The sequence below is a fragment of the Plasmodium malariae genome, assembly GCF_900090045.1.
Source record: "Plasmodium malariae genome assembly, contig: PmUG01_00_29, whole genome shotgun sequence".
NCBI classification, from domain to species: Eukaryota; Apicomplexa; class Aconoidasida; order Haemosporida; family Plasmodiidae; genus Plasmodium; species Plasmodium malariae.
The window spans coordinates 10,945-36,741 of record NW_021638301.1 but is presented as its reverse complement, the minus strand read 5'-3'; the positions used below and the strand labels follow the sequence as shown (position 1 = coordinate 36,741).

The window sequence follows — 25,797 nt, the reverse complement described above, 5'->3', positions numbered from 1 at the left end:
GTATTTACGTATTTATTTCAGAATTTATTGATAAAACAACAAATAAATTATTATATAATTAGTTTCCTATATTAATAATTAGATTAGATATTATAAATATTTATTAGTTAATTCAAATTATTTCTTTTTAAAAAAAGTTGGTTTTTCTTAATTATGATTATGATAAATATTATACAATACATTTTAAATTTATTTTTGTATCATAGATGTTTTGAAGTATATTATAGTTATGTATATTTTTTACGTATTTAAGGAGCAATGATAAAAAAAAATTTTTTAAAAGAATTTTGCTTTTTATTATTAGATGTATATTATAATATTATTAACTTCTTTATATTGATTACATTGTAATACTAAGTATCTATATAATGGGAAAAAAACAAAAGACAATCATATTTATTAATATTTTTGGGTTTATCCTTTTATCTTGGATATGTCATTTTTACATTGATGTAGTATGATAAAATTATTTAAGGATATTTGAAATACTAATATTTTTCTGTTTTTTTTGTTAATACTTTTTTTTTCCTCTAACTTATTTATATTTTTAAATAACAAATATTTACAATTATTTTTTTTAGAGCATGTTCAATATGTCACTGAATAAGTACTGCGAGCTTAAGAAAATACTAAAAAAAGGAATTATAGATTACTAGGAATGTATACACATAATATGGATTTAAATTTTATATGTACAAAAGAAGAGATACCAAATATTGGATTAAATAATAGAAAAGATATATGTAATAATGAAGAAAGTGTGAAAACAAAAATGAAGCAGTCAAATGGAAGTTCACCAGGAAATACAAGAGGTCATAAAAAACATATGAAAAATAAAACTTGTACGTTTGAAACAAAAAAATATTCTCATATGGAGAAAAAGATATTCAAGGAACTTGATTATCAGGATTTTCTTAAAAACAACAGAACAATTAGTGATAAGTTGTACAAAAAAGTAATAATTAAAAAATACAGATTACGGTTTGCTTTGCCTTTAGTATTGTTTTTATTGTTCTCATTAGGACTAATATTAGATTTTACTTGTAATTGTGGCCTTAGGAGGGGGTTATATAAGTTATTGAGTTTTTCATTAGGTCAGTCAATAATGGGGAAATTTAGCGATTTCTTGAAAAGCGATCCTACAGGGTTTTTCAAGTATACCAATGGTAATAGTAAAGTTTTTTATATAACACCGTTTTTTGATTTTCTAATATATTGTGTACTCTTCTTTATATTTGGTATAACTCTTATATTAGGAATTATTTATTACCATAAAAAAGTAAAAAAATTTGAAAAAATTAAATTTAGGAAAAGGTAAAATTAGTTATAACAGATATCTTTCGACTTACGAAGAAGTCATTAATATGAAGAAAAAAATGTAATATCTTGAATTTTTACACTTATCAAACATATATATAATTTGAAGTTTTTTTGTAAATTTACCTATATACACATGATTTTTCTGATACATTACAGTAAAAAAAAATTAAATTTTTAGTTTTTAACATTGTAATTGTTTTAATATTTTTTAAATTGTATTATGATGAATGATTTTGGATCAAGTATATATTATGGTTTCATAAATGCATTTTTGTATTTAAGTAGAACTATATGAAAAATATATGTTTGAGCGTTAAGTAAATATACAACAATGCTACATATATAATTTTACTAAAGTGTTATAATTTATATTTGAAATGAAAAATGGTAACTTTTATTACATGTATGTTGTTCTAGTCTAAAATAATTGTGTTTTTTTTTATGTTATAAAGAAAATGTGTTATTAGTTTAAAATTAATAACAAATGTGTCTTTTTCCATATATAATGTAAGGAATATAATATATTTGTTGTACCGATATGTATGTATATATATATATATATATTAAATAATAAACTAAATATTTATTATAAAACATATTTTTTATACGAAATATGTTATTAGATATATTTTTCAAAATTTTTTTAATGTACTATTAGTTTTTTTTGCATGATATAAATATAAAGTTATAAAAATATAATAAAAATATATCATAATTAGGAATGAATCATTTATAATTATTTAATAATTCTCAAATTATATATCCTTTCAATTTAATGAATGGTTAAAATAACATTTAATTGTTGTATTAATTCATTTTCGAAGAAATGTATTAAATGTTTGCTATATTGATATTTTATAAGAAAATAATTTAAATATGCATATTATTATATTATTAAAATATAAAATTAATGGATTAAATATAATTATATATTAATATATTTTATGTATAAACTTTATTTTTTTTTTATAATATATAATAATTTAAAAATATTTACTTATATCTATAGTAATTATATTATGTTTAATGGTAACGAAAATAATTATATTTTTACCATTATTATAATAATGTGTTGGTATTTTTTTATATATTTATGCTATTTTTTATATTTATACATAAATATATTAATTTCTATGTTACTGTACTAAAATTGTATAGAATTACAATATTTTATAAAGGAAATGTCTATTTCTTTTATGTTTATAACACTCATTATGTAAAATAAAAGTTAAAAAATAAAATTTTTTTTTTTTTATTGTAATTAATAAGTAGTTAATGATATTTTTTGTTGTCAGATAAGTTTTATGAAGTTATCATTAAATAATTATTCTAATTTTTTTATGAGGCATGATTAAATAAGTGAATGACATAATGCTTCTCATGAAAATTTTTGCTCGTTATATTAATGAAAAAGTTTCATTTATTAAATAAGCTTTTTTAAAGTTTTAAATGATAATTATTATATAACATTAATATACATTTTAGTTATTACACTTTCTTACATTTAAATAGTATTTTTAGTCAATAAAATTATGCATGCATATATTTTTTTTATTTTAAATGTACTTTAAGAACGTAGAGAATATACGACTAGTGTATACGCATAACCAACATGTGTTGAATGAAAATATTGCTAATAGGAACTTTAATAAAGAAATAATTTTTAATTTCACATGGCAAGCATTTTTATTTTGTATTAATATTTAAGTTACCATTGAAAAAAAATTAGAACTGCAGTTACACATATTATAATTAAATTATAAAATAAAATATATTTATTAAATATGCATTATGATCTATAAATAAGCTTAATTGAATTTAATAAATGTACTGCATCACTTAAAACAGAAATATTTTATAACATTATTATTTTAATAATATTTAAATGAATTTTATTGTTATTGTTCAGGATAAAAAATAGAGCATCTAATTTTATTTGATTTTGAAATTTTATATGATATAAAGTAATATAAATTTTAATATTAAATTATAAGTAATCTATTTTAAAAAAATAAAATAAAGTGTGATATTATAATAATTTAATATGAAATAAGCAAGTTATATTTTAGCTGGGGAATTAGTATTGAAGTTAAAACATTAAAATTTTATGATAATAGTAATTTAAGTATATTTTAAATTTTGTTCTATATGATTAAATAATCTATTTTGTTATATATGATTCAGTGTAAATTTATAAAAAATAACATAATCGCTACTCAGTACATTTAATGTAATTCAATAAATAAAAATAATTAGTTCTCATATACATATGAATAATATAAGGTAATTATAAAATAAAATTGTTAAGTACGAAACATAATTTTAACATATGTATATGAAAATACTATATTGCACTGTCTTATAAGCACTTCTATAAGAAATAAAAAAAAAAAAAAGAATATAAAAAAAATGAAAAATAGAAAGTTCAGTTCATATGCATACGTTAATGCTCACGAGAAAAATTTATTCAATTATATGTAATGTTATATATTTATTACATAAACATTACTTAATCATGGTAATGTATATTCAAGTTTAAATATAATATCTAAGAAGTAAAATTTCTTGAAATTTAATTACATAATAAATTAGGTATATATGTATATAAAAAAAAGAAAGTAGCTTATATATTTTAAATAATTCTAAGTTTAATGTACGTAAAACATAAGCATTCAGAATCATTTTATAGTATAAGAAATATATACATTTAAAAAGTATCTCATAATGTAATACAATATGCAAATTCTTATTAATTATTAAAATAGTTTGAGTATTATACTTATAAAAATGTATGTTTTGAATGAATCCAAATATATGGTGGCCATATAATGAGATGTAGAAAGTAAACAAAATATATACGTTTCTAAATCATAAAATAACTATATATAACTAATGTTATGGAATAATAATTTTATTATGTTAATTACCGTGTTATTATTTTTGTAATTCAAATATTGTAGCTTAAATATAATCACATTCCTTTTACTTTTTTGTTTATTAATTTTTTTTTAAGAAACTACAAAGTTTTTCATGTATTATTCAAAAAATATTTTGTTCTTATTATATATTAAACATTTTACTCGTATTGTTTATAATAATGAACAATAATATTAGGATTTACATTATTATATTTACTAAATGAATTTCCATAAACAATATTAACTTGATTTTGAATTTCTTTTTCTTTAAATATTTTAGTCATAGTATGTTTTTATAAGGAACCAAGTAATTAACTATGAATTTGTCGAACGTTTTTCATAATAAAAAATAATTAATGATAATTATTGTGGAGATTCTTATTATTTTATTATACACGTTAACAGAAAAAATTATATATATAAATTTTATTTTTAGAGATATACAGAATGAAATTTTTTTGAAATTATTGTTACTGCATGCAGAGGATAATTAATTTATTTTAAGATATATTCATTTTTATATACATAAATATAAATATTAATTTTTGTTTTATGAATATTTTGTAAAAATATTGTGAATTAATAAATTCATAATATATTATTGAGCAATATTAAAATGTATTCCAAAAAATGAACAATATATTTTATATATTTATGATAAAAGAATAATTATTATTGTTTAAACTTTTTATATTATAAAAATTTTCAGAAATTGTGTATTACGAAAAAAAATATTTAGAATAATATATTATATTTTATGCATATATTAATTTAAATATAATTATTTCGGAATAACCTATAGTTTTTTAAAATGGAAAATTGTTTTTTTAAATATCAATTTTTATTTATTATTCTATATTAACTACCCTCAATTATAAGAGTGAACTATTATATGACAGAGTTTGTATAAATTAGCATGACTAGTTCAATATATATTTTAAATTTATAATTAAAACATTAATGCATATTATTATTTAGTCTCCACATTATATATGTTTGATATGATAAATAGAAACAATATTTAAAAATATGTCGAAATAAATGTTTTTATTTTATTTTTTCATTATTCCATATAATACGTTAATAATTACTGTAGTGTTAAATAATTCATTTTTATATTTTGGATATTTAAGTTAAAATTCTAATTATATTATTATATTTTGAGATACTTTATTATAAAAAACATAATGATAAAGATTTTAAGTTATTTTTTTAAATTAAATTATTTTATACTATGAAATATATTATCCTCACATTTTAGTGAGAATTTATGAAAATATAAAAAATGTTGAAACAAAATTAAAATATTGAAAGTAGCATCCTTCTATATTTGGTGTATATTACAGAATTGCTAATTATTTTTCATTCTGAATATATTCAAATATCAAGAATATGTATCATGGAGCAAAATTTTGTGCAATATTTATTAATTAAAACTGCGGTATTTATCCTTTTATATTGGATATGTCATTTTAACAATGATATGGTATGATTATATTATTAAATTATATTTATATTTCCCATATTTTTTAAATTTTATATTTATTAATTCTTTTTTTAAGCAAGATATTACATATTTCGTTAAATAACAAATATATTTTTTTTTTTTGAGCCCTTATCAGAGATCCACATATGATAATAGCAAATTTATTATAAAATTAGATGTGAGATTGTCTCGAATGATGGCGGCACATAAAAAGGAAAAACATTCAAATATTAAATGTATAAAGAAGGAAATGAAAAATAATGGAGAATACAAAAAAAAGGAATCATCTAATAATAAAACGGGAATCACAGTAAAAAATAAAAAGCTAGACAAAATATATTATAAAAATTTAGTTAGTTATATGGCAAATGCTGATTTTAAGTATTTAAAAAAAAGTATGAAAAAAAAAGTATTTCAGATTTGTGTTTTAGCTAGCACCCATATACTAATTGGAATTCTACTAATTGTTTTAAAAAAATTAAATTATTTTAAAGATGTAGAGTTATCTGGTACATTACAATTATCACATCTAGGATTTGTGATATTCATGTATATAGTTATACTAAGTATGTTTTATTTTTACAAAAAATTTCAAATATATATAAAGTCAACACGTATAAAAGCTGATATATATAATACGGCATATCCTTCTTTCCGTCAAGTAGACTTTTATAAAGATTAATATCTATAAGTTCCCATTTTATATACACAAATAATAAGTATACATTTAATTGCTTATATTTAAACAATGCTTCTTCTCTTAGCTGACCATTTTGATATGCATTAAAAAAAATAAACGCTACTATTTGCTTTGTTGATTTGAATATTATAATTTCTTTTTTTTTGCTTATTATATTATTTTTAATCCTTAATAAATTGTTGTGTTTTACGTATATATTTTTGTATATAACTATATTTTTATATAAAATACTATATGCGCTTAAAAATTAATATAGAAAATAACAGTTTATATTATTTTGTTGACGTGATGTGTGAATTTTTATTTTCACTCTAAAATATAGTGTTCATGATTTTCTATCTTGTACTCAACTAAATGAATGTTTGATAAGGTAATTAAAATAGTGTATTATTTGTATCAAATTAAAAGTAAATGTGTCTTTTGATTAATATGAAAATTCAAAAGTTTGAATGAAGTTATATAGTTATAACTTTATTTTGTTTAAATAAACAAAACTAATTAATTATAGGTTCCATAGAGTTAATTTTTTATGTCTAAATTGGCATGTAATATAAAGATACTTTGTGTAAGCTAAAAATAAATTTTCAAAAAGGAAACCATTGAAACATAATAAATTATTTTATGTGATAATTTTAAAATAATATATATAGTAATTTTAATTTTTTTTTTTTTTTTGATTTTTTTTAATATGATGAAATAATTTGTTTAGTTAATACTTAAAAATTTATAAAAGTATAAAAAGGCGTAAATTATTTTTAGGATATTTTATAGTAATATATAAATTTAAACAACTTTTTTCTTTTTATTAATAATTTTAATTTGATATAAACTCTAATTGTCTTATTAATATTTACACATTATTATTACATACATTATATAGTTAATATTACTTTCTATTATATAATATAACATACAATTTTTTTTTTTTATATGGTATTGAATGAGTTCGATTAATAACATATATAGATAAAAAAAGAACAAAATATATAGTAAATAAAATATCTTATTCTACATATATTAGTTCTACTAGTTACATATATTTAATGAATCATTAATTTTATGATGGTCTAATTTAGTAAAGTTTTTTTTTTTTTTTTGATTAACATTATATTGAATAATTATACATAAAACCGTATCAACTAGGAATTTGTTAAATATTTTTTAGCCATAGGAAATTAAAAGATAAAAATAGGTACCAATTATATACTATAGTTAAATGAAAAATATGTCACTGTAAGAAAAATTGCAGATGAATCCTGAAATGATAAATTTTAATAAAATTATTAGCAGTAATAGAATAATGAACAAGAACAAATTTCTGTACAGTAAAGATCATTCTAAAAATGTTACTTAAAGAAACAGTAATATAATAACATTTTGAATTTAAATATATATGGTATGACATCATATTATTTTAAACTAAATTATAAAATAAAAAAAGCATATACTCCACCGTTATATAATATTAATAACAGTATATATTAGAAAAAACATGAACTACTATTATAAAGGTTTTAATTAAGATAAATGAATACTATAAATGATACCGTATTAAAAAGTTATAAAAACATTAATGGATTAATATATACATATATATATATATTAATTAAAATATATTCCTATATACAAAAAATACATATGAGTAAATATTTATGAAATAAACCTATTAATGTGTGATATATGCATTTATTCAATGGAAGAATATTTATTTAGCTAAAAATTGAAATTTTTTTATAAATGATATTTCCATTTAGATGAAAATGTATAATTAATTATGACTGATATAAATGTTTTTAATAAATATATCATTAAAAATAAAATTTAGGAGAAAAAAAAATGATCCTTAAAATGTCAAACCATATACTTGACATAATAATTTAAAAACTATTGATTAGATAAAAGATTATAGTTTTATCTAACTTCTTTCATTAAGTAATCTGAATAAGATATAGTCTTAATAAATAAGGTAATACGTTATATTTTTTATATAAATTAAAATATGCAATATATGATAACGTAAGAATCTCTCGAAGGTGTAGGACTAATTATATTACTAATATTCATTATAAATATATTTATAATAGATTTATACATTATATAAATATGAAATAGCGAAATACATAAATACCTTATTTTAATACTGTTTCTGTTAGAGTAATACTATATATAGCGCTTATAATTAAATTATTTTTTTTATACTGTTTTTATATAAACTATTTTTTTTAAGGAGATTAAATTAATTAAAAAAATTAGTAACAATTTATTATTTATATTATTAAAATAATATATTTAATATTTAATAATATCATAATTAACTCAAGAGTATAAGTGAAAAAAACAGAAACGAATAAAAATATTGATATACACATATATGTAATTTTCTAAGCATATTTCAATATAGGGTCTCATTTATTTTATATACATTACATAAATAATGGTTATACTTAAATATGTTAATTTGGGTAGAATTTATTTATAAATTAATAAAAAATAATTAACAAATTTTTTCCTTTTTTAAAATTTTCGGAAAAAAATTAGTATGTTAAAAATTTTTATATGTTTTATTGTATAATATACTATATAATAACTTATAGAACTTTTTAAATGTAAATTATTATACGTTTTTTTTTTACGTTATATATTTTTGAAATTTCCCATTGAATTATCTAAATTACTAAGAAGAATTTTTTGATAAATACATTTTTATATTTTTTTTATTAACGCTAATATTTCCGCAAAATGTTTTAATATATAATATTTTAATATAACTAAATAAAATATATTTATAAATAACTGAATTATCACAGTTAATGCATGCATTATTGGTAATGATAAATAAAATACATTTTTTTAAATTATATATAAATTACTGTATATTTCTTTTATTAATATGTTACAAATGTTTAAATTCAGCAATTTGGATTGTGTTATTTAAATACCAAATTTTTGTATCTGAATTACATCTTACAATCATATTTTTACGAAAAGAATGTTTAAGCTTTTTACATATGCAAAGGCATTTATCATATCTTGGATAATAATTTATACGATAAAAAAAAATTTGTATTTTTTTATTTTTTCTTTACATTTCTGTCATTGTAATTATATTATATATGTGAAATTTACGTTTTTTAAATAAAAAATAATGCTTAGAAAAAAAAATATGTAAAAATTACTCATGTTATTTACAGGATATTTATCATAAAAATAATAATTATATTAATGTTATGTGATAATATATTTATTCTTATCACATAAACTGTTTTGTTTTATATATAAAGAAAAATCATAAGGAAACCAAAAATTTATTTTATATTATTTTGTTTGAAATGTATTAACAATGAAATTTAGTATTACTCTGTTAAGAAGCTAAAATGTAAATATATTTTTAACATTTATTAATAAAATTAGGGCTACTAATAATTATTTTAATTAATGTTTATTTTTTAACAAATAAATTTATTGAAATATTTAATAAAAATTTTTTTATATAATTTCTTTTTAAACTTTTTATTTTTATTTTTATTTTTTTTTGAATTTACTACTCTTTTAAAGCATAAAATCAAATCATAAACCAAATGGATGTATATATTTATTAGCGTTTTTTTATTATATAGTAAATTATTTGCATGTTTAAAGATATTAAACAAAATAATTTTAGTGTGAATGTAAAAATGATAACTTTTATTATAGTTAAAAGTATTATATTTGTACCTTTTATTTGGATATATTCTTATTTCTGTGATGCGGTATAATTATAACATTGCAGAAAATTTTCTCCATATTTTATGATGATTCATGTTATATATACACATATATCAACTGAAACAAAATATTTTCTTTGTGCGTAGAAAAATATATCAAACTATAAAAAATTAAAACATTTTATTTTCCTTGTAGTATAACTTTGATAAAATTTTAGGTATGAAAACTATTCAAAATATATCATTATATTCAAGAACTTATAGATTATTATCAAAATTTAACAATGAAAAAATAAAGGTTTCATTAGAGCGTAACTTACCTAGAAATGGATATAACGATATAAAAAAAAAAAAAAAAAATTGTCAATTAAAAAGTTATAGTAATAATACTGGAGCGGAATACAATGGAAAGGGAAGAACTAAAAATAAATGTAATTCAGGATTTGAGGAAAAAAAGTTACTGAGGAAGGGCATATATATATTATGTAAACCATTTGTAGAAATAGATAAAATATTTGAAAAATTAATTTATAAAGCATTTATTGCAATATATGAATATAGGAAATGTACAGATTCTATCCAAAAAAAAAATTTGAAATTTTCAGCGTGTAAGAGTGCTGTTTTAACTTTTGCTATACCATCAATAATTTTTTCTACAGTACTTTCATTACTTTTGTTAGTTTGCCCTCCGTTAGGTACATCATTATTGGGGGAACATAGTAAAGATTTTAAAGACTTTATGACAAAATTTGGAATGCAAGCTTTTTTATTGTCGTTATTTATATTAAGTATCACCATGGTAATTTATATACTGATAAAATTTATAAATTATGTAATAGAAGTAGGGGGTGAAGAAATAGAAAACTAGGTACAATGAATACTTTGGTTTCCGAAAATTTGTGTTTTTGTAAATAATGAAGATTTACTATTCGCTTAATGAAATTATGAATTAAATTTTTTGTTTTGTTTTGTTTTCATTATTATATTAAACTAGCTAGATATCATGCACTTATACATAACTATAAAAATGTACATATTTATTATTTAAACTATTTATAGTGTTTTGATATGTTTCTTCCCATAATAATGTATTCTTTTGAAAGAATTTAATACTTTCATTTGGTGCAATTACATAAATGTATATACATATAAGAGCATGAAATAAAAAAATTATTATTTTATTTTTTGCAATGTTCCAGAGTAGTATGTGTTATATAATATATTAAAAATTAGTATAATTCTTTTCTCTTATTTTCAATTAATAATTTTTTAGAACAGTAACTTAATTTGATATATTAGTACCAAATAATTATTTATAATTAAAATAATTTATTTAATATATAATATTTTTATAATTACTTGAAGTCATCAAATGCAACGAATAGGAATAGATGAAAATATTGGGATATTAGTTTTTCTTCATTTACTTATAACATTATTAAAAGGGATATTTTTTATAGCTTGAACTAGTTTCTCTAAAATTATTTAATGTAAAATTATTTTATATTGGAATATATTTTTATATTTCATAATTGGTAAGAATATTTTTTGATTAAATTTACTTTAATATTTTTCTTTTCTCTTATTTTTTTTAATATTATTATTTTTATATAACTTATAAGTTTGCATTATTTTAAAAAGAAATAAAAAATTATATAAATAAGTGAACTCATATAGTGTATTAATTTGTAACGATAATAAATAATATATATATTTTAAAATTATATAAAAATTATCATGTAATACTTATAATAATATGGAGAAAACCTAAAAAACATATAATTTAGAGTTTACTTTTTAAAATACAAAAGTTTGTATGTTTATTTAATCCTACAATAAAACCTCTACAATTAAACTGCATGAATATACTAAAAATTCAAGTATATATCAGATGCAACTTTATTATTTTTACAATAGCAAAAATATGTAGTTTTTTTTTTTCAGTATATTACAGGAATTATATTCTATATAATAATTTAAGATCTTTTAAAGAGTGCAGAGAACTACGTTTATTCATACGAATCTAGACACTTCAATTGCTATATTTCCGATGTATATTAATGTGATCATTTATATAGCGGATTTTTTATATTTTATATATAAAACAAAAATTTTAAGAGTCGGAGAAGCGTTTTTTTTTTTTTCTTAAGATTATTAACAGAAGAATTTAATATTTGTTCTCTAAGACGAATGAGAATAGTGTATGTATATATATATTAGTAGATTTGTTAATAAAATTATTTCTACCAAATTTATTTTAATTGAAGTTTTTTTATAAATGAATTCAATGGAGTTATTTAGAAACGCCTTTATAGTGTTTACATTTCTCTATTATTTATATTTTTGTTTTATTTAAAAAATTTGATACTATTTAAGGAAAAGAAATATGATAAATTTAAAATAACAAATGAAAAGATAATATTTTTCAACGACGTTTCTGGAATATGAAGCCTATTTTCTTACATATATAAATATGTTATAACACTTAATCATGAAAAAATGAAGGGGAATAGTAACTATTTTATTTCCATTAAAACCATAATATTTATCATTTTTAATTTCATTTACTCTTATATTAATAATTTGGTACCACTATTTCATCCCAGACAATTTTCTTTATATTTTTAATATTTCACGTTATATATGAATACATATATATATATATATATATATATATATATATGTATTTAACGGAAATATTTCTTTAAGTGTAAGAAAATATATCACATTATATACAACATTAATATTTCTTTTTTTCTGTAGTGCAATTCTGATAAATCTTTATACTATAGAAACTGTGAAAATAAAACAGTAATTTCAAGAAGAAATAGAATATTATCAAAACATGGGACTAAAAAAATAAATTTTAAATGCAATTATAAATTAAATTTAAAAAAAAATTATTATTTAGAAAATAAGAAATACATTGGTGAATCAGATTGTGGTGAAAGAAGTGCATCCAAAAAAAAATATAGTTTAAAATTTACAGACAAACCATTAGTTAAGAAATATATGTCTTTTATATGTAAGCCATATACAGCAATAGATACTTTTTTTGAAAAAATATTATACAGGGTATTTTGTACTATATATAAATATAGGAAATGCACAGATCCCGCGCAGAGAAAAAGTTTAAAACGTTCTGTATTTATAAAAACAGCTTTGATATTTGCTGTACCAGTAATAATTTTTTTAACTGCATCTGTAATATATATTTTAGCACAATTTTTCCCCGAAACATGGAAGGATCTTATTCCAATTGCCAATACACAGGATTTATCACATCGTATACGTGAGAATTCGCAGTTCATTGGACTATTATTAGCTATTTTATGCGTTTCAATGGTTATTTATACTCTGGTAAAATTCTTAAAATATGTAATTGAAGTAAGAAGAAAAGAAGTTAAAACTTAGTTATAATGAATATAATGATATACGAAAAATTGTTTCTCATTAACTGTTGAAGATATGCTTTATGATTAAGGAAATTATAAGCTTAAAAAAGCCTCTTGCTTAACTAAAAATATTATGATTCAAGATAGATAATATAAAAATGTACATTGATACAGAAGAGTGAGAAACAAAAAATATAATTATATATTAAATACTCATAATATATTTTTTGGTTTTACTTTTTTATTTCATCTTATAATGTTTTCCTGTAATATAATTTAATACTCTAATTTAGGATATATATACAAATATGTAAATATCTTGTGATTCATAAAAATGTGAATCTAAATTTTTCAATATTTAGAATATAACATTTTTGATATGAAAAAAATTATTTGTACAAATTTTATGTAAATAATTATTATATTAAATAAAAGCTTATTTAATTTAACATGTAAAATTTCATTTACCCCAACTTCACTTATGTAGTGGGGCGATTTATGTTTTTAACAGTCATGCATTTTATCAGATTTTTTATGTTTGTATATGATTACTTGATGATGTTTTAAAATATATTTATTAAATAATACTTATAATTTAAATGTATAATACAGTTTTTCATTTAAAAAATCTAAAATCATTTTTTTTATTTGTACATGACCATATTTTAATTATATTGTAACTAAACGAATAATCTTAGTTGAAAATATTATTATAAGAAACGTATATTTAAAATCTTATTTCATATAAGCATATATTTATTAGTTCTTCATATTTTTTTGAATAGTGTGTGTATTACATTATAAATATATAGTATTATAACAGTACTTTTAAGAATAAACTATAAATAGTACATAATCATTTTTATAATTCATGAAGTTTTATAATAAAGTAATGAGAACAAAATGCATTTATTGTTTCATTAACTTAGGTAATTATTGTATATAAAACATTATTATAACCATTGCTTACATATTTCTAAGAAAAGAAAATTATATACATCTGTTTTTCAAAAATTTAAATAAATATAATTATTGAACCAACGTTAGTATGATATTAGGTATTACTATAGAGCAATCGTTCCTTTCGTTCTGTCTAAAAAAATAACTGTCTTAATAAAACTAATATTTTTATAATTAAAGTAAATTGACCACTTAAAAATAATGTGTATAAGTTTTATGAGTAAACACAATTTTTAACTGTAACCTCATTATATATAGGCATTTATTCATACATTTATGTTACGTGGAATTTTTTCTTTATTTATTGGATATCATCATTAGCATGAACCTATATGTCAAAAAATAAGGATTTTGTAATAAGAAAATAATTTTTTTTGAAATTTTTAATCCTTCACTTTTTATAATATAATATTAAATAAAAATAACATCATGTTATTAATCTATGTTATTTTATATGAATGTAATTATGTTTCTATAAATACAGTAAGTTGTAAGTTATATTAATTAAATATTAGGGTATATTTTGTATAAAAGTATTAATTACATAAAGATAAATAATATGGATTTTGGTGCAATATATTTGAGTGCTTGTTAAATAATTAAATACTATTTTCTTTTTAATTTGGAATGATAAATTCAAATTAAAATCCTAAGTTAAGATTAATCTTTTATTTGTTAATAACTTTATATGTAAATTTGAAAATGGCTTTATTAATCGATGAAAAATCTTAAGTATTTCATATTTTCAAAAATATTTTTGAAGCTATATATCTTAAAAATAATATTTGAATTTATGCATATAAAAAAATTGACAAAGTTATTAATAAAAATTTTAGAATATTTTTTAAACATTAGTATTTAAATCATATTCTTTTATGAAATTATTTATTTTTTTCAGATATAATGTGGTATTGTTTTAGATTTTAGATTATTGATACAATATGTTAAAATATTGATATGCAATTTTAATTTCTTGTAATTATCTATGTAGGAGATGGTTAATATTTGTATTACAGAATTTTACAAATAAAAGGAACAATTGATATATTTATTATATTTTTATTACCCTTGAGTAAATGTCTATTTAATTGTATCATGTAAAAATTACTTAAATATTTATAACATAAACAAATTGTAAGCCCAAAAAATATGTATTTTTATTCATAGTATAATTAAACAAGTACATTATTAAAACAAAGATAATCTGGTAATATTACATTTTTTACAGAAAAATATCTTAAGTATTTTCTTTTATTTCTATTAGATTTCTCCTTCATATATATATATATATATTTAATAAAAAAGAGGAAAAAGGAATTGTTGTTATACTTATCATTATTTTATTTAGAAATAATGGTATGTATTATACATAATTAAAAATTGTAATATTCAAAAATTATATAAAAAAAATAAAGTATTATATATTAATTACTTTTAAATTTTATATTTTTTTATTGATTATATAGTGTAATATAAATTTTGCTATATATTTATGTTATATATCATAAAAAAATGCATCTCTTATTATTAACATAACACAAAAACTAGTACAAATGGTGTTATTTCCCTTTTGTACTTGTACTATTATAATATAATAACAATTAATATTTTATTAGAAAAAAACTGTTTTTTTCCAAATATAATATTTCTAAACTAAAATTGTTAATACGAAAATATAATTGAAATTATTAATTATTCTCTTCATACATATAATAATACATTATCTATATTCTCTACATTCTCTATGAACAAAAATTTAGAAATATAATGAAAACACATTTTTTTTTTACCATTTTATTTTGAATATAGTTTATAGAGGTATAATTTAATTACTCTGTGAAAAAAATAATTTATATAATTTGATTATTTGTTAATGTATTCAAATTATATTATATTAATTAGAGTTAGTATATTAGAAGTAACTTTAAAATAAAAACTTATCACATAATTTTTAATTTATTAATCTCTTTTTGTAAAAAACATAATATTGTTCATATTAATTATGTCTTTACAAAAAAATAATAAAAAAAAAAAACATAAATGAATGCAATATCATTTTGTCATTAAAATTACATAATTATTAAATATTTCCTAATTGCATACATTAGAATATTAAAAATAAATATAATGCAATATAAATATAACTTAATCTTTTTTATTAAAATTGCCACGTTTATCCTTTCTCCTTGGATATTCCATTTTTACAACGGCGTAATATGTTAAATCTATCTAAGGAAATTTGAATTATTAATATTTTACTTTATTATTATTACTGACTTTTAGTATAAATTGATTTGTTCTTTAAATATTTATTTTTTTTTTTTAGTGTATACTTAACAAATATGGTGAAAAAATTAACATCCTTTGTAGTAAATTAGAGATAAGAACTTATCGATTATTAATTCAAAGTAAACACAATAAAGATTCAATTATTATAGGTTTAGGAGAAGTAATACCAAATAACGTAGTGACCGAACAATACTACATAAATGATAATGGAAAAGGAAACAAAGAAATTAACAAACAGTTAAGGGAATCTACATCAAAGAGTGCAAAATGCTATGAGACTGCTACGAAAAAGAAGTCTTGTGTATTTGAAACAAAAAATTATTCCCGTTTAGAAAAAAAAATATTCAAACAACTTGATTATGAAAATTTTCTTAAAAACAACAAGATAATTGGTGATAAGATGTACAAAAAAATAATACGTAGAAAATATGGATTAAAACTTGCTTCACCTTTAATATTATCTTTGATTTTATCGATAGCATTAATATTAGATTTATTTGGAGGTTACGGGTTTATAAGGGCGCTGTTTAAATTATTTACTGCTTTATCTGCATTGAATGGATTGAAACCTTTTTATTCATTTTTAATGAGGACTCCGTTAAAATCGTTAGTTACACCTATTAGACAGGGTAGTACTTCGGGAAGTTCAGGTGATTACTATGCTGTTTTAGATTTATTTTTTTTTAATGTAATATATGTTTTACCTTTAATTATATTAGGTGTCACAACTATATCAGGTATTTTTTATTATCATAAAAAAGTTAAAAAATATGAAAGTATTAAATTCAGAAAAAGATAAATGAATAGTAAGATACTTTCTTCTTTCTGTGAAGAAATTTCCAATATGAACTATTATTTGTAATATCATCAATGATATAATTAACGCACAAACTAATAGCTGAACAAATTTTATTAGTGCATTTATATAAATGTTATAATTTTGATGTGCGATTGTAAATAATATGTTCTTGTACTTTAATTTGTATGTTTTAACGTTTTTTTATTTTATATATTAAGGTACTGTGTCAAGTTGACCCAATTGTATTGTTTTAAATATATATATTTGTATTAAAATAGATTTCCAAGAACATATGGGGGTTTATATAAATATACGATAGGACAATTTATATAATATTATTGATATTATTTGTTAGTGAATATTTTAAATATAAGAGATGGTACTTTAAATTTTTCGTGTTTATTCTATATAAATTTAATATTTATTCATACCATAAAAAAAATGTCATATTATCTTAAGTTTAAAATAAATATATCCTGTTTCGTATTTAATAAAACGAAGTGAATGTATTTTGTATTATTAATATATATTTGTGTATTTTTTGTAGAAAAATACTTATTATTTATCCTATATAAATATGTTTCGTGATAATTCTGTTAAAGAAAAAATTCAATGTATGCCCCTTTTTAAAAGAAGTTTATATTTGTTTTCATTTTGTAAATGTGAAATTATAAATACATAGTAGATAAATAACTTTTTTAATAAAAAAAATATTAACGATAACATAATAACGTGAGGATTTTAAATAATTACAATTAATTTAAGAGATAAGGACATTTATTATATTATTACTGTTCCTAGTTGTACAGATAATTTCATTTTGTAGGAATTATTTTAATGTATATTCTAATGAAAATATATGTATACATTTTATATGGTTTTTATTTTTTATATCATTAAAATATTAAAATTTTGAATTCGTTTTAATCAGATATTAATATATGATATTTTTATTTGTTTACAATGTTATAATAAAGATTGTAGTATCTATTAGAAGAATATAAAATTTTTTCATTAAATGACAATATTGATGTATATAACATATATATATAAGATTGATAATGAAAGTATACATAAAAGTAGTTCTGTTTAATTCTAAGTATTTTTTTTAAAGTAATAAAATCATTTTGTTAAAGTGATGGTATTTTGTTGTATACCTATTAAATTAATATTTTCAAATAATAATATATGTTAATTTTATTAGTAATTGGAAAAAGCCAAATGAGACTATAAAATTAAAGATTTCAAATTAACAATGGTATGCGAATATTTTTCATAAAAATTTTTTATAAAATATGTACTAGTCAAATATATTATATTTTATGTTTACATTAAACACATTAATGGTTAATACTCATAAAATATTTTATCAATTATATTATTTTATTGTATTTATTACTTCCATGGATGTATATTTATGGAACAAGAAATATATCCAAGCATTTGGAATGATAGATATTTAATACATGTATATACTCTTCATAGATTACCTATATTTTTCCAATGATACAAATATTATTAATTTATTTTGGCTTAGATATTTCAAAAATTATATTTCATTTCCCGATATTTTCTTTGCTATTACTTTAATATTTCCATAATATCTATATTATATATACTATATTTTTGATATATGTAATGTAGAACTATTGTTGAATTAAAAATAATGAAATGCTTATTTTATAGATAACATAACTTGCACCTTTTGTTTTTTTACGTAATTTAGTTAATTTTTTTTTTTTTTGATGAGTTTTTGGATAGCATTATTCTATTTCCCTATTATTATAATGAGAATCATATGCTTATTTTAGTGTCTACTAAATAACTATGATATTTAACTTTAATTATGCAAATTTTATTAAAACGCTAATATAAATCCAATTATTTTTAAATTGTTTTAATTTTATAATAACTTGTTTTAATACGTTCAATTTTTTTTTGATATATATATAATAAAAAATATGACTAAATAACATTTTTTTCTGGGTTCCATGCCATTGCTTCTAATCTGTATGTTATTATTTTGTAAAATGTGAAACATAAGCATAGGATAGTAAGAATAAAGCCTAAATAATGAACCAATGAAATGTACTAACTGCAGTAGTTATGTAGAGGAAAATTATATAAATATTTTAATATTTATTGTTAGATATATCGTTGTTTGTTTTATCTATGTATTCTTTCTAAATTATAACCTTTTATTAATGGGGTTGTTAATTCCATTGTTAATTATTTACAATTTTCTGAACAAACAAATATTTCCATTAATTAAAAGAAAGGGGTTTATCCATTTTTCTTTTCATCTCTACGCTCAAAATATATATAAGTAAGTACAATTTTTGTAAATTATGTACTTGCTTTTTTTACTTTTTCTCTTATTAATGAATGATTTCTCCCCTTAACGACAATTTTTTTATATTAATATATAAAAGATATCATTTCGTGTCATTTTCATAACACGCCAACTTTTCCACTTTTAATATTTATAATGTGTAGCACATGTATATGTGAATTAATGATATATACATTTTGTCCGTGAACATATATTTATTTATATATGAAATTATGCAATTTTTTATTTTTCGTTAATATGAAATATTGCGTTACAGTATATATTGGAAAATGAAAAAATAAAGGGAAAATTAGTGTATATTATTTTTAGTTATTAAAAAAGTAAAGAAAATAAAAAAAATATATATTTGTTTGAAAAATAGTAATACAATGAAATATATTTTTAAAAGAATACTTAGAAAAAATAAAAAAAAAGAGAAATAATAAAATTTAAGGTAATATGTCAATATAATTATAGAAGGAAAAAAAAAAAAAAATTAATTTGAAAACTATCACTTGAAAGAATAAAGAATAAAATAAATATAAAAAGGCACTAGAATGTATTTAAAAATTTAAACTTATTATATTAATGGTTACACATATAGCGTGTTATCCATTCATTTTATATCATATAAAATAATATAAGAAGTACATATATATATTTTTTCATAAGATTATTAAATATGGTAATGTTAAACATTATGATTAAAAATGATTATTATTTCTTATTTAATTAGTAAATATATAACCACTATTCCAATAAATTAAGGATAATTTTATATCTATATTATTACAAATTAAAAAAACGTATCTCATGTTATGTGGTTAAAAAAGTACACTTTTTACTCAATTATTATATAATATAAAGGGGACAAGAAAAATTACTCAAATGAGGTATTTTATACTTTGTGCTTATCTTTAACTGGGGATTGAATTTTAATATTATCATTAATAAATTTAATTTTAAAAAAATATATTTAATTATATTAGACACCCTAATTATAGTGGTATTATTATGATATATATAATTAAATGTAATAATAACTAAGAACTATGTTTCTAATAAAAATATATAATGATATATATGATATTAAATGATAATTTATTATTATAAATTACAAGAATAAAAGAAAAGCACCTTTTTAAAATATAGCATTTTTCATAAATTATATAAATTCTATAATAAAAAATAATATATCAGAACAAACACTATTAAAAAAAAAATAATATAAATGCGGATAAATTTAAAAATATATTCTGATTTTTTTTTATATAAAAGGAAATTTACGGTTACCATTATATAACTATTCTATGTTTTGAGTTAATATGAGTTTTCTAATGTCAACACTGCTAACTTCATTATTTTTTTTCATTAATCCAATTTCATTTTATATATGTTTTTTTTTTTCATTATCTTTATCTTTTATGTAAAATAAAATATAGTAATTTCACATGAATGTATATATAAAAATAGTTAATTTATTTATCTGTACTTTACATGTTTTCTATTATACGTATTTGTATGTCTACTAGTCTTAATTTATACATGATGAAATATCTATGTTGGAAATTAAGTAGATGAAAATTTTGTAATTTCATTCTTCTCATTTTACTATAATATTTATTATTTATATTCATTAGTCTACTTCCTTATCTTTTCTTTAAGCCATCCTTTTCATTGTTTATTTTTTATCCAATTTATATAAAAGGATATTATGCGATTGTTATAGTCTGCCATAGTTTCTTTACACCGCTTCTTCACCGTCGAGTTTATGTCATCTATATATTATTTATTAATATGCTTAATTAAAAGGTTCCATAAATACTTTTCATTTTTTATTCTTTCTTCCCATTATTGATAAGCTGCAACTCTTATATAAATATCTGGATATACAAGTACTAATTTTTTAAATCAGAGTGTTCAACAATTAACTTCGTATAACCTATAAGGATGATAATCCCATTCATGTTTCTTTTCATTCGAATTCATTAATTTAGATGCTACAATTTTATTGTAGAAGAATATATTTTCATTGAACCTTTCAAAACTTGATAATATATAATCTAATACATGTGGTTTGAACAATTCCATCCGTTCATCATCTATCCAATTAGAGAATACATCATAATAATTTGATTGAAAATCTTCTTTAATACCAATAACATAACATAACCATTTTTCCTCGAAGTTGTACAAAAAAATTATTAAATTTCTGCTTTCTGTTTCTAAACTAAGCATCCTTTTCCTGTTTAAAATCTTTTATCATTTCTTTTTTCTGTTTCTTTAACCATTATTTCCATTTATCATTTTTATTTTATACTAATTTTCTAAATCCACATATCTCTTGTCTTAAATAGAATTTTGGTATATATTCAGAACCATTATAAGATTTACAAAGTGGAGGATTTGTTTTTGCAGTAAATATCTAAATAAAATATTAAAAAAAAAAAATATTTTTTTTAGTAATAAAGTTTTTAAATATAATTAACTAAAACCTAAATTTATTTATTTTAAATATTATATTCTACCCGCCTAATGTAACCATTGCCATTTTCAGTGGAGGTATATAATTTAAATATAAAAGAAGAAACTGATATAAAAGGGAATATTGCTTTCATCTTTAATAATATATAGTTTTATTTTATAATATATATTATTAAATAAAATATATTATATTAATAAAGCATATGCTCTAAAATAAAACGTATAAAAATAACACGGAACTATGGAAAAAGTTTTATAAGATATATTTAAATTATTGTATAAAAAAAAATAATAAAATAAATTAAGGAATTTTATTTATTAACTTTAAATAAAAAATTAAGTATATAAAGAAATTTAAAAATACTAACATAATTCCTAAAAATAGTTATTTTCTTTAATAAAATATTCCCATGTAAATTTAACAAAGACATCTTTGTTTTTCCTTAGATTAGACAAATTTTAGTCTTTATTGATTATTAAATTTTCTTGATATGTATGTAAAAAGTTGTATTTTTAATATTTTACTTTTCTTTTAAAATGAGCTTTTTATTTAGTTAAATATAGCATAATAAATTTTGTATTTGTGTTTATATGTAAAAATAGATTTTAAATTTTCAAATTTTACTTATATATATATATTACTTTGTTCAACATGTGTTATATAATTTCCTTTTTAATTATTATATGTGAGGCAATATTTACTACTTCTTTGTTAACTATATGTATTATCGTACATTTTTATGTGTATCATGTTATATACAAATTTTCTGTATTTAATTTTTTTTTTCAGTTTGGATATACTACTACAAAGTTATAATTATATATAATTACTATGGTTGGAAGATTCTTCACTTATTCATTGTATGCTTATTAGATATATTTAATGTATTATTTGAATATATTTCATTTTTTTTAATTTTTTCTATAAGTATAAGTGCGAGTATCACCTACTTATGTCCACTTTTCAATATGCTTTTTTTAAACAATTTTTCATTTTATTAGAAGTCATTAAACAATATTTCATCTAGAATAATAAGAGAATTGCAATCCCCTATTCCCAGTTCTTCTTTTAGTCGATTTTGGAGCGCGGATAATAAACTGCCGCATATACGGATCATCATAATAATCGTCAATTCTTTTTTTTCTTGATACTTTTTTATGAAAACATCTTCCAAAAGGAGTAAACTATTATAAAAATTAATAATAATAAATGTAATGAATATATTTTTTTTGTAATTATGAAATTTTATGGGAATTAAAAATAGTAAATTAATATATTTTTTGGTTTTATTGTGGAACATTCACTTACTTTATAGAAAAGGAAAATAGTGAGTATTATTCCCATTATCAGAGAAAATGTGATTCCACCGCGAAAAAATTTGTTTTTGAACATATAAGAATTAGGATTTAGTCTGATTTTAATTTTTTTTCCTGGAGCGAACACGTCCAATTTTACTCCTATAGTATTAGTTTTACGTACATCTGGTTCTATACATTTTCCTGATGCATCTCTTGATAATAATAGATTTTCGCATGGAGTATATCGATCAGCACTGTTATCTTTAATTACATCTGATGCATGTGAATTGGATAAATGATTTTTTGATCTTGAACTTCCGCTTGAAACTTGGTTATCACGTCCTAATTCGGTAGATATAGGAGTTTCTATATGTCCACCAATAGTAAAAGGAACATGATCAGGCGGGCGGTGATTAAATGATGAAGAAGGATTATTAAGAGATGCAGTAGATGATGGAAGAACTTGACATTTAATTTTACCTCCTATGAGGTTGTTATCACTAATTCTATCATTTATAATATCTGTACATTTAACAAGATAAATTGAACTCCTAAAATCTGGCTGGGAATTACCAGGATTCCCTAAATTACCAAATGCCAATGGTTTTTCAAGTACTTTTAAATTATCGCAGTTTTTATTGCCGTTAGATTTTAATGCAGATAAGAGTTTACTAGGATCAAACTCATCAGCACATCTGAAATAATCTAAACACTCATACTGCCAGGATCCATCACAGCAATCCTTCTCTGACCTATATTTTTTATGTAAATTATTAATATAATTAAGATATTTTTCATATTTCTCTAGGTTAACAGATTTACAAGTTTCATATTTTTTGATACTATCATAATTATTGAAATAATCATGCAAATGTTTTTCTTTTAACTTCTCTTTTAATCGTTGTGAAATATTATCTTTAAGGTTATATCGGCAATAATATGAGTAGTAAGCCTCATCTATACTATTCTGAGCTTGTTTTAATTTACGAATTATGTCTCTGGCTTTCTCATTATCAGTATTTTCTCCTAAAACTTTTTTTATATTATGATATGCCCAGTATCTATAATGTGAACAAAGAGAAGTGTACTCAATTTTGTTAAGGTAATTAGATAATATATCTACATTTCTTGCAATTTTTTTACAGAGATTATAATCCTCATTGTCATCACTACCATGTGAATTGTTAAATATATTGCAGTACTTGTCGTAATTTGTACCTATAACTTCATTACTGAATGAATTATATATATTATATGAAAGTGATCCTACTAAAATATTATCCTGAAAATTAATAAAACATATTGAATTATATGTAGATCTATAATAACTTTCTGTAGAAGTGTTTTAAAATATGCTTTTTTAGAATATAGTATTATACTATAAAATATTAATAATATTTTTAATTATAAATTAACATATACCCATGAACTATCATTTGAAGTTGACATCTTTGCTTGAGGAAATTGATAAAAAAGAATATGTTATCACAGTAAGTATTTAATTATCCATATATAAAAAGACATAAACATTAATGATTTTTTACGTATATTGTCATACGAATTTTCTAAAATAAATAAATATTTGTTAGAACGAATTATGAGATAATTCTTGTTAAGGATTAATGTTCCGTAACAGCTCTAACATCTAATAAAATATTAAATATTAATTTTCAAAAAAATAAAATGAATAATGGGATTACAATTATGCTGTAAAAACTAAAGTATTAAAAGTGAATCTATTATTGGTAAATATTTTATCTATTCTATTAATAAGTTACATAATACAAAGTTTTGTTATTTTTGTCTTTTAATATATGTATTTATCCATTTTGTCTATTAAATATAATGTCTATATATAATTTTCCGAATAATAATTATTTTTACAGTATTAACAATTATATGGATTTTTTTTTTGTACTATTTTTCTATAATTATCCTATAGAATATCTTCTGGATGGCAATGTATTATAAAATTTTTTTTATATAAGTGTGACAAAATAAAAATGAAGGAATATATATGTAAATGATAAAAAATAATTGGTTTTAACTTATATAAAAAAATAATTATTACTAGGAACATTTTAACAATTGTAATTATACTACTTAAAGTA

The 25,797-nt window shown here is 19.1% G+C and overlaps 4 protein-coding genes and 3 pseudogenes across 7 annotated transcripts; 5 read left to right on the top strand and 2 right to left on the bottom strand.

Moving 5' to 3' along the window:
• The first annotated feature begins 368 nt into the window (after window positions 1–368).
• On the top strand, window positions 369–1,318 carry PmUG01_00055800 (annotated as a pseudogene). Its single transcript is given in 3 exon segments — window positions 369–455; window positions 582–647; window positions 662–1,318. Coding segments are annotated over 3 exon segments (810 nt in total).
• Window positions 1,319–5,637: 4,319 nt separating this feature from the next.
• On the top strand, window positions 5,638–6,406 carry PmUG01_00055700 (Plasmodium exported protein, unknown function; the record flags this gene model as incomplete). The annotated part of the gene is made up of 2 exons (XM_029004555.1): window positions 5,638–5,724; window positions 5,861–6,406. The coding sequence occupies 2 exons, from the start codon at window positions 5,638–5,640 to the stop codon at window positions 6,404–6,406; spliced, it is 633 nt and encodes a 210-aa protein (XP_028859078.1).
• Window positions 6,407–10,053: 3,647 nt separating this feature from the next.
• Window positions 10,054–10,996, top strand: PmUG01_00055600 (Plasmodium exported protein, unknown function; the record flags this gene model as incomplete). The annotated part of the gene is made up of 2 exons (XM_029004544.1): window positions 10,054–10,092; window positions 10,325–10,996. 2 exons carry the CDS (start codon window positions 10,054–10,056, stop codon window positions 10,994–10,996), a joined length of 711 nt encoding a protein of 236 aa, XP_028859077.1.
• Window positions 10,997–12,838: 1,842 nt separating this feature from the next.
• On the top strand, window positions 12,839–13,515 carry PmUG01_00055500 (annotated as a pseudogene). The gene is given in 2 exon segments: window positions 12,839–12,922; window positions 12,937–13,515. Coding segments are annotated over 2 exon segments (663 nt in total).
• A 3,095-nt stretch (window positions 13,516–16,610) lies between these two features.
• PmUG01_00055400 (fam-l protein) lies at window positions 16,611–17,571 on the top strand (the record flags this gene model as incomplete). The annotated part of the gene is made up of 2 exons (XM_029004533.1): window positions 16,611–16,694; window positions 16,810–17,571. The coding sequence occupies 2 exons, from the start codon at window positions 16,611–16,613 to the stop codon at window positions 17,569–17,571; spliced, it is 846 nt and encodes a 281-aa protein (XP_028859076.1).
• Window positions 17,572–21,544: 3,973 nt separating this feature from the next.
• PmUG01_00055300 lies at window positions 21,545–22,524 on the bottom strand (annotated as a pseudogene). The gene is given in 3 exon segments: window positions 21,545–22,092; window positions 22,106–22,328; window positions 22,447–22,524. Coding segments are annotated over 3 exon segments (849 nt in total).
• Window positions 22,525–23,407: 883 nt separating this feature from the next.
• PmUG01_00055200 (PIR protein) lies at window positions 23,408–25,135 on the bottom strand (the record flags this gene model as incomplete). Its single annotated transcript, XM_029004522.1, has 3 exons — window positions 23,408–23,572; window positions 23,697–24,968; window positions 25,109–25,135. The coding sequence occupies 3 exons, from the start codon at window positions 25,133–25,135 to the stop codon at window positions 23,408–23,410; spliced, it is 1,464 nt and encodes a 487-aa protein (XP_028859075.1).
• Window positions 25,136–25,797: the final 662 nt, after the last annotated feature.